Raw genomic sequence first — 9,982 nt, 5'->3', positions numbered from 1 at the left:
AATATAAAATAAATATATTTTGGAGGTGCGGGGAATCGAACCCCGTGCCTCTCGCATGCGAAGCGAGCGCTCTACCATATGAGCTACACCCCCTTTGTCAACGTTGTCTCAGTAGTATATTTATTGAACATATTCAATAAGTTTACCTTGATAGAAAAATCTTTAGTCAAGCATCACTGTGTATATCACATTATGGAGGCTAGCCACTCAATTTTGATTGCCTTACAATGTTGACTTATTGACCAATAATATCTGTATAGTATGTATTCCCCCTTTTTTTCTCTCTTCTTTTATTCCTTTTCCTTTTTCTTTGCCAACTCATCACTGCCAAAAAACAAGCAAGATATTTTGCTTCCCTTTGGGCCAATTGAAGTGTTTATTTTTGTCCTTTTTATTACAACCACCAAAAGAAATGAATGGACTGTGAATCTTTAGACATACACATATGGTCATTCTCTAACCACTCATCACACACCATTTCTTTTTTACCTTCTGCAATACACACTTACAGTGAGATAAAAAAAAAATGCCGAATCTATTTTCCGGAATATTCTCGGAACGTTACACGTTACAAGTAGGGCCTCCACACACTGATATTTTTGATACACCACCACACAACTCCTTTGCCCTCAATGCCATCATGTATCTATATATAAAGCAGAACCAATGCACTTCAATGTTCATCAATCTTTACATCCATATATATAATATTCCATCAAGAATTCAAGAAAAGAAAGAAAAAATAAATGGCAGCTGTAGCTGACGTGTGCATGGGAGAGTTAGCAAAGCTAAGCGAAAAAGTCCGTGCAAGAAATCCGTTCTCGTTGAAATTCTCGAAAAGGGAAGCTACTCACAAAGTAGGAGAGACCAACGAGTCGAAAGATGCTAATGCCAGATGCGAGGATGCTATGGCAGAAACAACCGTTCTATTGCTCATAGATCGGTGGTGCGCCCCCTGTTAAGAATTCAAGAAACTCGATAATATTATCAGTGAATTGTTAGTTCATGTAATGAAAAAATATATACCAATGTATGTATATCTTTGTGTAAGAATGTTTCTCTAGTATATGCAATATATGAAGAAGCTTTGCTCTCAATTTCATTAAAAATAGGGTATATTACAACCACCCCCAGAGGTATGGTAAAATTACGAACACCTACCCTCAACTATGAATCTTCTTACACCTTCACCCTTATGGTGTCAAATTCAATATAATTTTCTAGATTCCGTGAAATGTGCTCTAGTTTGTACTCGTTTTGTGTAAAAATACAGTTTCTGATTGACCACAATTTGATATATACAAGCCAAAAAACACATCTTATGACCATCTTACTTCAAAATGTGGACTTCAAATGGGGTAAAACGGGTACAAAAGTAATAATATTCTATATAATCAAGAAGAATTCACTAAATTTGAAACCGCAAGGATGGACATGTAAGAAAATTTATAGTTGAGGGGGGTAATTGTCATTACCCAAACAGGAGGGGAGTCTCGTAATTCTACCATACCTCAGGGGTGGTTGTAATTTACCTTTAAAAATATAACCATGTTCTTACAAATATGGATATAGTTCTTACACCTTTTCACAGAGACACAAGGCCTAATCTTCATAGCCATGGTCATATTATTTGACCAGAAATTGCAAATGTATATATAATTATATATAGATATATATACATAATATATACGCTTGATTTTTCAAGGAGATGTGCTAGGCTCTGTGCTATCACTGGACCACTCATTCATATCAACAGTATGTTTTTCATCGGCCCACTTCACAATCTCTTTACCGTATCTAAGCGCTTTATCGATGCTATCAGCCTCCAATCCCGTAGCCCGTGAGACAAACAATTTCCGGCCCGTTAAAGAGCTGAACACACTTTTGAACTTCAATGCAATATAATGAAAAGCCCGTTCGGCCAGAGGTGGGTTGTTGTTACTTTTGGAACTGTGCGGATGAAGGCTGAAAACGGGGTTGAAATCGTGAAACCATTCGCATTGTGTTAGAGGAGATTGTTCGATCTTTTCTTCTAGAAGGTCGAACTTGTTGAGTATGAGAAGGAAGTCTTTCTCATGTAGAGATGGATGAGTGGCGATGCACTCGAAGAGTGTCCTGGCTGCCAGCATCTTGTTTGTGCGGGTCCCGTTTATGTCTTCGTAGTATTCGTCGTATTCTGTTAAGGAGACGCAGTATAGGACAAGGTCAACATCTTCGAACATTTCCAACCATTTGCAGTTTTCTCCGAGGCCGCTTGCATGAACTCTAATGAGCTGGTATCTGCAAGAAAATGTCAAATAAGTCGATTTTAGATTAATATATTAAAAAAATAATAATAATAATAAAATGAAAAAAAAAAAAAAAGACTGACCTTAATGATGGGTTGTTTTGATCCGAAGATTCCATGTACTCGTCTTGAGAAGACTTTGGAAAGGAAAATTCCATAGATGCAATTCCGTTGGAAGAAGTTATGCCCTCGGCGTATAAGATATCCATTTCGGATGGCTCATAGTCTATCCGTGAAATTTCAACAGCCTATTTTTTTTTTTAAATAGAAAAGAAGCTTATTATCACGAAATTGAATGAAATGAAATGAAACATCGTGAAGAAATATAGTGGAGCATAAAACGTACATGATCCAAGAAATAATTAGCAACTCTTGGCAGCATATGCAGTTCGTTCCTCCGTTTGTAAATGGCTTGAAAAGCTCTGTCTTTCCACAACTCTTCGACTAAATGTGAATACTCTCGAGTGGCGGCTGGGAATATGGCATCTAAATTGCCTGAAGCCATAATTTGGATTAGCCAACTCGAGAAAGCCTCAAGCTTTGGACTGAGGGACAAAACTGTCTTTTCATCAACCTGGCAAGAATTACCTGCCACATATAAACGACTGTTAGAATCTTAAGAATCAAGTGAAGCTAACTATTGACATTCAGTTATTCACAAAATCACGATTTAAATTTAAACTTTTTGAATTTAATTACGTGTGTACCTGAAGGACCAGGCTCATCACTATTTTGTTTCTGCATCTCTATCAAACGATCTTCTTCGAAGATCTCACGCCCCTCGAGCAGTATACCGATGTATCTGTACAAATTTCTTTGAATCACGATTTTGATGCTTTGCTTCTCGTCTTCTGAAAAAGGCACATTATACAGAATTTTCGCCTGAAAGCAACAAATAGTTAAACAGCTTCAGTATTTTTATCCAAAAAGTGAAAACAAAATTTGGTTTTTTTGCAACTTAGTAGAAAAGAAAACGGATGCTCCTAAAACAAATTGCATAATATACGGCTAGCAATTCTGAGACTCGCTACTGAGCGAGTTAAATCAAATTTAAGCCCGACTCAAATTATTACAAGTATTAGCAGATGCATACACAAAAGCAGCAGCCATATATATGCTCATCAATTTTGACGTACCTGTTTAAATATTGTGCTAGTTCCAGATTGATCACAGCCAATTAGGAGAAGCTTATTCATCGTGCTCTGTTCTACGTTTTTTGAATTAACTTTATCGTTGTTCTTCTCAACATCTTCATTACTAAGATTTGCAGTATCAGAAGGGTACGGCAAAGATAGAGCAGCACATAGTAGCCTCACCCTTTTCTGAAAAAAATTAATTTCCGAGTTTCAAAATATTGTATTTTTTTTTCGAGACAAACAACAACGGCTGAAAAATGAAATGCTTATTATATGGTACCTTGTCCCATAATTTTCCCATTACATAATTCATGCCTTCATGCTGGTACGATCCATCTGGCGTAACCCAAAAATGTGTATTTCCTTCACAGTGAATTCCCGCAGCCTGCAAGAATCAAACAAAAACGTCATAATTAAAAAAATAAAAATTAAAAAGTTTTAAGGATAAACAAACAAACCCTCAACATCCAGAGTTCTTCGGTAGTAATCTCTCGACTATTTATCAGCACATTCGTATTCCCATTACTAGCATCTTGCCTAATTTGATAACCAACAGGCAATAAAGCACTAATAATCTGGCTCGGCTTCTCTCCATCCTGCTTCATTGAACCAAAAGTATTATTTTCCGAACAATAAAAATAAAAAGGATAAACCCGACATAAATGATTTAAAAATTTCAGAAGTTTCACCTTCCCCCAAAATCCCGACATCTTATCGTACCAATATTTCCCTGGTCGGATCTTCTTCGGAGGATTAGGGCAGCTCTGCAACATAACCAACTCTTCCATCGAAAGAGCCCTATCGTTTACGTAGATAAGCTGCGGCGGCAGCTGATTAACTTCACATGTCATCTCCGAGCACATGATTTGCTTAATCGCATCGTCCGTGAGAAGCTTCCGCAGCATTCTAGAAGGTTTCCCGATTAATTCCCTTTTCGACTCGTCAATTCTATAACCGACGCAAGTAATGCATTTCCTCCCTTCTTGCATACACCCCATTGCTCTGAGCACACACTTACTGCAGTACTTAGCCCCACACACAATGCAGATTTCCTTCTCCGAAAACCGATTTTTTTTACGACACCTATGGCACAACCCTTTCTTCAACTCGTCGGAAAGCACCGGCTTTTCCGGAAAGATTGCAGTGGGCACACCATCATGATCACTATCTTCAGACACTAAATCATCATCATCGGTCAATGGCAAGTCTTGGTTCGAATTGGAAGCGGTGGGGTTCGGGCAATGAGCATACGAAACATCGGAGCTTTCCGACAAGTGATTCGATTCATTGAGACCATCGGAAAAACCTAGAGTACCGGAACTAGTAGAACTTTGAGCTCCGTTTCTGTCTGCTATTTCTGGTGTGAGATCAGTTGGCGGTACCTTTTTCGAGGTGTGATCGCTAGTTTGGGCAATTGGTTGAACAACTCGTAGGCACAAATTATTGGCCGGCAAAGAACTACCTGACGCCACCGTGGCGGTCGGAATCCGGCGAAGATCCACCGGAAACACTTGGGGAATATCCCGATTGAGTGGAGGGCCACTGTACTCCACGGCGAATGAGTACTGCGCACTAAAATCATCGTTTTTTGGTAAATTGCTCCTCAAAACACTGGGCATCTTAATTTAAACCACCTATATCTCCCAGATTCTTGAAAATTGATTAAAACCCAGAAGATTAATTCAACAGATGAAAAACCCCTAATACAAAATTGATTGACCTAAAAATTCAGTGAAAACCATAATTTTGAAAATGGAGGTTTTCTGGTCGTACGAGTGGTGTGTGTGTGTGTGTGTGTGTGTGTGTGGAGAAGACTTGGTGAGATTTGAGACATGGGTGGGAAGACTTGGAAACACGAAAGACTGATTCTTTGATCCAATTTTCAATCACCCAATTTTCTTCATCAACGCGTTTGTCGATTGCAAGAAATTTGACTCCAACCATTTTTTTATTTATTTTTTTAATTTTTTTATTTGATGACCAATCACCAATCAACGAGAGGCTGTTTCAGAAATTATACTTTTATATTAGTACGTAAATGGAGACGCATGCAGTTATTATTTTATATTTATGGGTAAATTTCAGCCACCAAGTTACGTAATATTAAATTACGAAAAAACCATTATATTTTGACAATTATAATTAATTTTCGCACACGTGTGGTCTCGTAATTTAACATAATCTTTTAAATTTTGTGGAATAATCTCTAGTTTGTACTCATTCAAAAATGCAGTTTCAGATGTACTACAATCTGATATTTACAAACCAAGAGACACATCTTATGATCATTTTGCTTTAATATGTGGAGCTCGAAATAAATCGGGTGTAAACTGCATTAAATGGTTCTTTCGTAATTTAACATTAGCTCAGGGGTGTTGACCGTAATTTTCCGTAGATTTTTTTTTAATAGTTACTTTTTTTTATTCATTGGAGATTGTAACACACAATAGATAAATATAAATCACATTAGACTTATGTCACTATACGTAATGAACTCGATCAAAATCGACGGAATTTAGAAATAACGTTCGACTTGGCACCACTAATTTACCTCATAATTGATATAATAATAATAATAATATAACGTCAGCAAGACTTATAAAACACGTAAATAGAATATAAAAGTTTTGGTAGATCATTTTCATTTACACAATCACACATATTATAATAGTGGGATTATTTGACTTATTCCCAGCATTGAAAATATAATTATGGAAATTGGAAAAGATGATGGTGGGATATATGGGCTTCACACTAGCAACTATTCTTGTTTTTGTTTCAAATAAACAAGAATAAGTTATAAAAAAATAAAAATAAATAAAATAAAAGAATAATGCATATCCCATTAAATAATTGGGGGGAGATGTTCTAATCAACTTTCCTTGAAGTTTTGGGCCTCGGCTCAAAAAAATAACTTTATTTAACCCAATTGGCCCATGAAATTTATGAATCTCGACACCAAATTACAATGAAGCAATGTCTTTTTAGATGAGGCCCGTAAAATCTGGGCGCTTGAAGACGTGCAGAATTTCTGACAACTTCAATAGATTGAGTAAGGAAGATCTTGATGATATCTTGATCAAAATGTTGATTAGAATATCGCGCACAGCGTTGAACGCAGAACAATATTAATTTAATTAATTAAGAAAATCATATTTTCTTGTCGGTTTTGCGAGCCTCATTTACTTGATTCGGATCACATAAACCTCGATTTGGGTGATATTTGGTAGAAATATATTGACTATACAAGATATGATTTAATTAATTTATTGGGTCCATCTAAACAAAAGATTATTAAAAATGAAAACAAGATTGTATTTTAATGTGTAAATAATGAAAATATTGAAGATATATATACGTGACAAATAAACCAAACCAAACCAAACCAGATCCACAATTACTACTCATAATTACATAATTAATTAATTCACCAAAATAAACATTCAGTTTTGTAAAGTAAACTGTCTGTATGTATGTATATACATAGACATTAGATACACACATGATAAAATAAAATCTCTAATGTTAAGTCACAATCTATCAGGACCATAGTATTTTTCCCCATTACTTCATTTTTCTAACCTTTACGTAAAATTTTATCATTGTACTTGCATTTGCATGTGTGAACCCGCGTGACCAAACGCGCCAGCTCTCTCTGTCTTGTCTTTGTCATGTCAACCACTTCTGCCACCTTCTACGGCGGCGCGTTTCAACGACGCGCTTCTTGCTCCTAGCTCTACCTACTCTTCCGACACACTCCAAACCTTAACGCTCTTGTCCAAACTTCCACTGTAAACAATCCACTTCTTGTTGTCCTCACTTTCGTCCTCCTCCTCATCCTCCGCCGCCGCCACGGCCAGGCACTTCACCGGACCGGTATGCCCAGTAAGCACCGCCAAGAACGAGTGTCCACCGCCGCCGTCCCTCCGCCACACGCAGATACTTTTATCCGCCGATCCACTCATCACCAGACTCCCGCCCACCGCCAGACAAAGAACCGCCTGCTTGTGTCCCCTGAGAACGCCGCCGTGCAGCATGAAGTGCTTCTCCCTCTCCCAGAAGCTCACCAGCCCGTCGGACGACCCCGCGTAAAGCGCCCCCGCCGACGCGTCGCTCACCGCCAGCGACGTCAGCGCGTGGTCCTGCCTCAACAACGTCTCCACCAGCACGTGCCGCGTCGACCTCCCGACCAACTCCCTCCGCCACGCCTTCACCGTCCCGTCGGCGGAGCCCGTGAACACCAGCCCGTAAAAAGCCACCACCACCGAATTCACGGCGTCGTCGTGCGCCTGCACAGATTCCAAACACTTCGAATCGGAAATCCGCCACACTTTGAAACACTTATCCCAAGAACCCGAGTAAAGCAAACCCTGATCGGCGTCGACGCTGAGGCACGAAACGGCGTCGTAGTGCTTAACCCAGGGAACATTCCGATTCCTCCTCACCTCAACGTAGTTCCTCGGGTTGATCGACTTCACCAACAAATCCCGGGTCGTCGGCAAGGATCCGACCCGTTTATGCGTGTTCCTTCCGTCGGCTAAGAACCGCCAAACCCGGATCTTCCCATCTTGATGACCCGTGAAAACCTTGTCCCCACAAACAACAATGGCTTTCACCAATCCGCTGCTCGATTTAAACCCGGAAAATTCTTTTAAATTCTTCCACACCCTCAGATTCTTGCTGTCGGAGCCGGTGTAGAGAAGATCTCCGGCCGCCGCGAGCGAGTACACGTGGCCTTCTTCCCGGAAAATTGACCCGATCAGTCCGCCGTGCTTCGGCGAGGATGACGTGGCGGGGTTGAACTGGATCCATGGAGATTTTGTGTAGGGGGAGAGACGCTGGTTCCAGGGCGACAGCATATTGGTATACGGTGAAGAGTTGGCGCTGTTTGGGTTGGAATAATACGCCGTCGTACTGTCGGTGGCCGGACTGGCGGCGAATCGGAAAGCGAAAGAATCGCTGCTGCGGCGAGATGAATGGGTGTAGCTGGTGGCGTAATCATCGTCTCCGCCCCCGTTGTGATCTTGGGTAGAACTGGATTGATCGGAGAAGAGGGCTCCTAGTTTCCGACGCCGGAGATTGTTTTCCTCCGGCGAAGTCGTGGTGGTAGCTCTGTTAGTTTCACCAATCGTCATTTTGTATATATATATATATGTGTGTGTGTGTATATTCTACTATTAATTTTACGCAAGAACAAGATTATATATATGTGTGATTGTGTGTGTAAACGAAAGAGAAAATTTCTAGAGAGAGAGAGAAATAATTAATATTAAGAATTAAGAGAGAGATAGAAGGGGGGTGGGGTATATATAGGTGAAGAATATAGAGGTGGATGCATAGGGTGGGTTGGATGGGGGGGGGGGGGGGGTTAGTAGGTAGGTATACTAAGGATGTGAGAGAAGGACACGTGGTGGCATAGTGCGTGTACCTCACGTAGGAAAAAAAATTTAAACATTTAGCTAATTATATTAAAAACAATAAAAATCAAAACAAATCTCGGAAATATATATAATGATTGTATGTATGATTCCAATAAATAACTTTATTGATTTAAATAATAATAAATTGAACAATAAACATTAAAGGAATCAAATTGAGTAATATTCTTCATTCTTAATTAATTTAAATGTAAACACGCCACGTCAAAGAAAAAACATAACATTCTAATTCTAGAAGAATATGTGGAAAGCTAGTATAACATACTAAAAATATAATTATTAAATAAATAAAACAATAAAAATTAATTAAAAATTAGTGACTAATAATACTTTTCGTTTGATGACCGGAAACTAGACTAGCATTTCGGCATGTTTGTTTAATGGGGATTAAGAGCTATGCGATGTGTGCTTGACTTTTTGACCTAATTTTTGCTAATTCGTGCTCTAATTACTAATCTCAAATTTGGTAAGATTAATGAACTAAACAAAGAATTAAAACCACTGCCTCTATAGAGGAGGCAACATAAACATATGGTTTCAATTAATTAATTAATTGCTAAGATCATCAATATAATATAAGAATGGAGCTATTAATTATATTTAAATTCCAACTAAGAATACCTATCTAAAACCTTATTAGTTGGTAAGAGAGTGAACTAAAAAAATAGAAGAAAAAAATACTAATTATTCGTAGAGATTTATTAAGATAAACTAATAAATTAAAAACATAATATCTCTAAATGAGTTTGATTTTCTTGATTTGTTTTTAAATTTTGATGTGCTACATAAATAAAATACATAATATTCATAATGCAGTGAATAAATTGAAATGATTTTATACTCCCAAAAAATATTATTTTTTTCCTCATATTATTAGTTTTCTTAGAAACTCAATACATAATTGATTTATTTTTATTAATTTTACCAGTTGTGAATTGTGATTAAACATAATAAAGGCTATTAAATTAAAATTTTATTACGTCATCAATTAGATTTTTATTTACTACTAAATATAAACCTGAAATGCGTTATAAATTGGTATTCACACGTGCGCAGCAAAATAACTAACGCGCGAAGTGGCTCTTTCACATGTGATTATTTACGCGCCGAAACGTCAACGG

At 38.1% G+C, this 9,982-nt stretch overlaps 1 protein-coding gene, 1 non-coding gene and 1 pseudogene across 3 annotated transcripts; all 3 read right to left on the bottom strand.

Moving 5' to 3' along the window:
- Positions 1-20: 20 nt before the first annotated feature.
- TRNAA-CGC (transfer RNA alanine (anticodon CGC)) lies at positions 21-93 on the bottom strand. The gene has a single exon. It is a non-coding gene; the product is annotated as a tRNA-Ala (tRNA).
- Positions 94-1,521: 1,428 nt separating this feature from the next.
- LOC105957600 (extra-large guanine nucleotide-binding protein 1) lies at positions 1,522-5,463 on the bottom strand. Its single transcript, XM_012981538.2, has 8 exons — positions 4,113-5,463; positions 3,882-4,019; positions 3,704-3,808; positions 3,424-3,609; positions 2,995-3,169; positions 2,634-2,875; positions 2,372-2,535; positions 1,522-2,280 (listed from the first exon to the last, which is right to left on the bottom strand). Exons 1-8 carry the CDS (start codon positions 5,040-5,042, stop codon positions 1,701-1,703), a joined length of 2,520 nt encoding a protein of 839 aa, XP_012836992.2. The 5' UTR covers positions 5,043-5,463; the 3' UTR covers positions 1,522-1,700.
- Positions 5,464-6,820: 1,357 nt separating this feature from the next.
- On the bottom strand, positions 6,821-8,697 carry LOC148772078 (protein JINGUBANG pseudogene; annotated as a pseudogene). Its single transcript, XR_016033464.1, has one exon. The product of XR_016033464.1 is annotated as a protein JINGUBANG pseudogene (transcript).
- Positions 8,698-9,982: the final 1,285 nt, after the last annotated feature.

Source organism: Erythranthe guttata, chromosome 2 (assembly GCF_056151865.1).
Source record: "Erythranthe guttata isolate IM_541 chromosome 2, IM_541, whole genome shotgun sequence".
Lineage (NCBI taxonomy): Eukaryota > Viridiplantae > Streptophyta > Magnoliopsida > Lamiales > Phrymaceae > Erythranthe > Erythranthe guttata.
The sequence above is the reverse complement of the archived record's forward strand: the minus strand, read 5'-3'. Positions and strand labels throughout refer to the sequence as shown.

Coding starts and splice junctions, on each gene's coding strand:
- LOC105957600 (XM_012981538.2), bottom strand. CDS start 5,042: ATGCCCAGTGTTTTGAGGAGCAATTTACCAAAAAACGATGATTTTAGT. Junction 3,809..3,881: donor AAGAACTCTGGATGTTGAGG/GTTTGTTTGTTT, acceptor TGATTCTTGCAG/GCTGCGGGAATTCACTGTGA. Junction 2,281..2,371: donor CAAAACAACCCATCATTAAG/GTCAGTCTTTTT, acceptor ATTTTCTTGCAG/ATACCAGCTCATTAGAGTTC.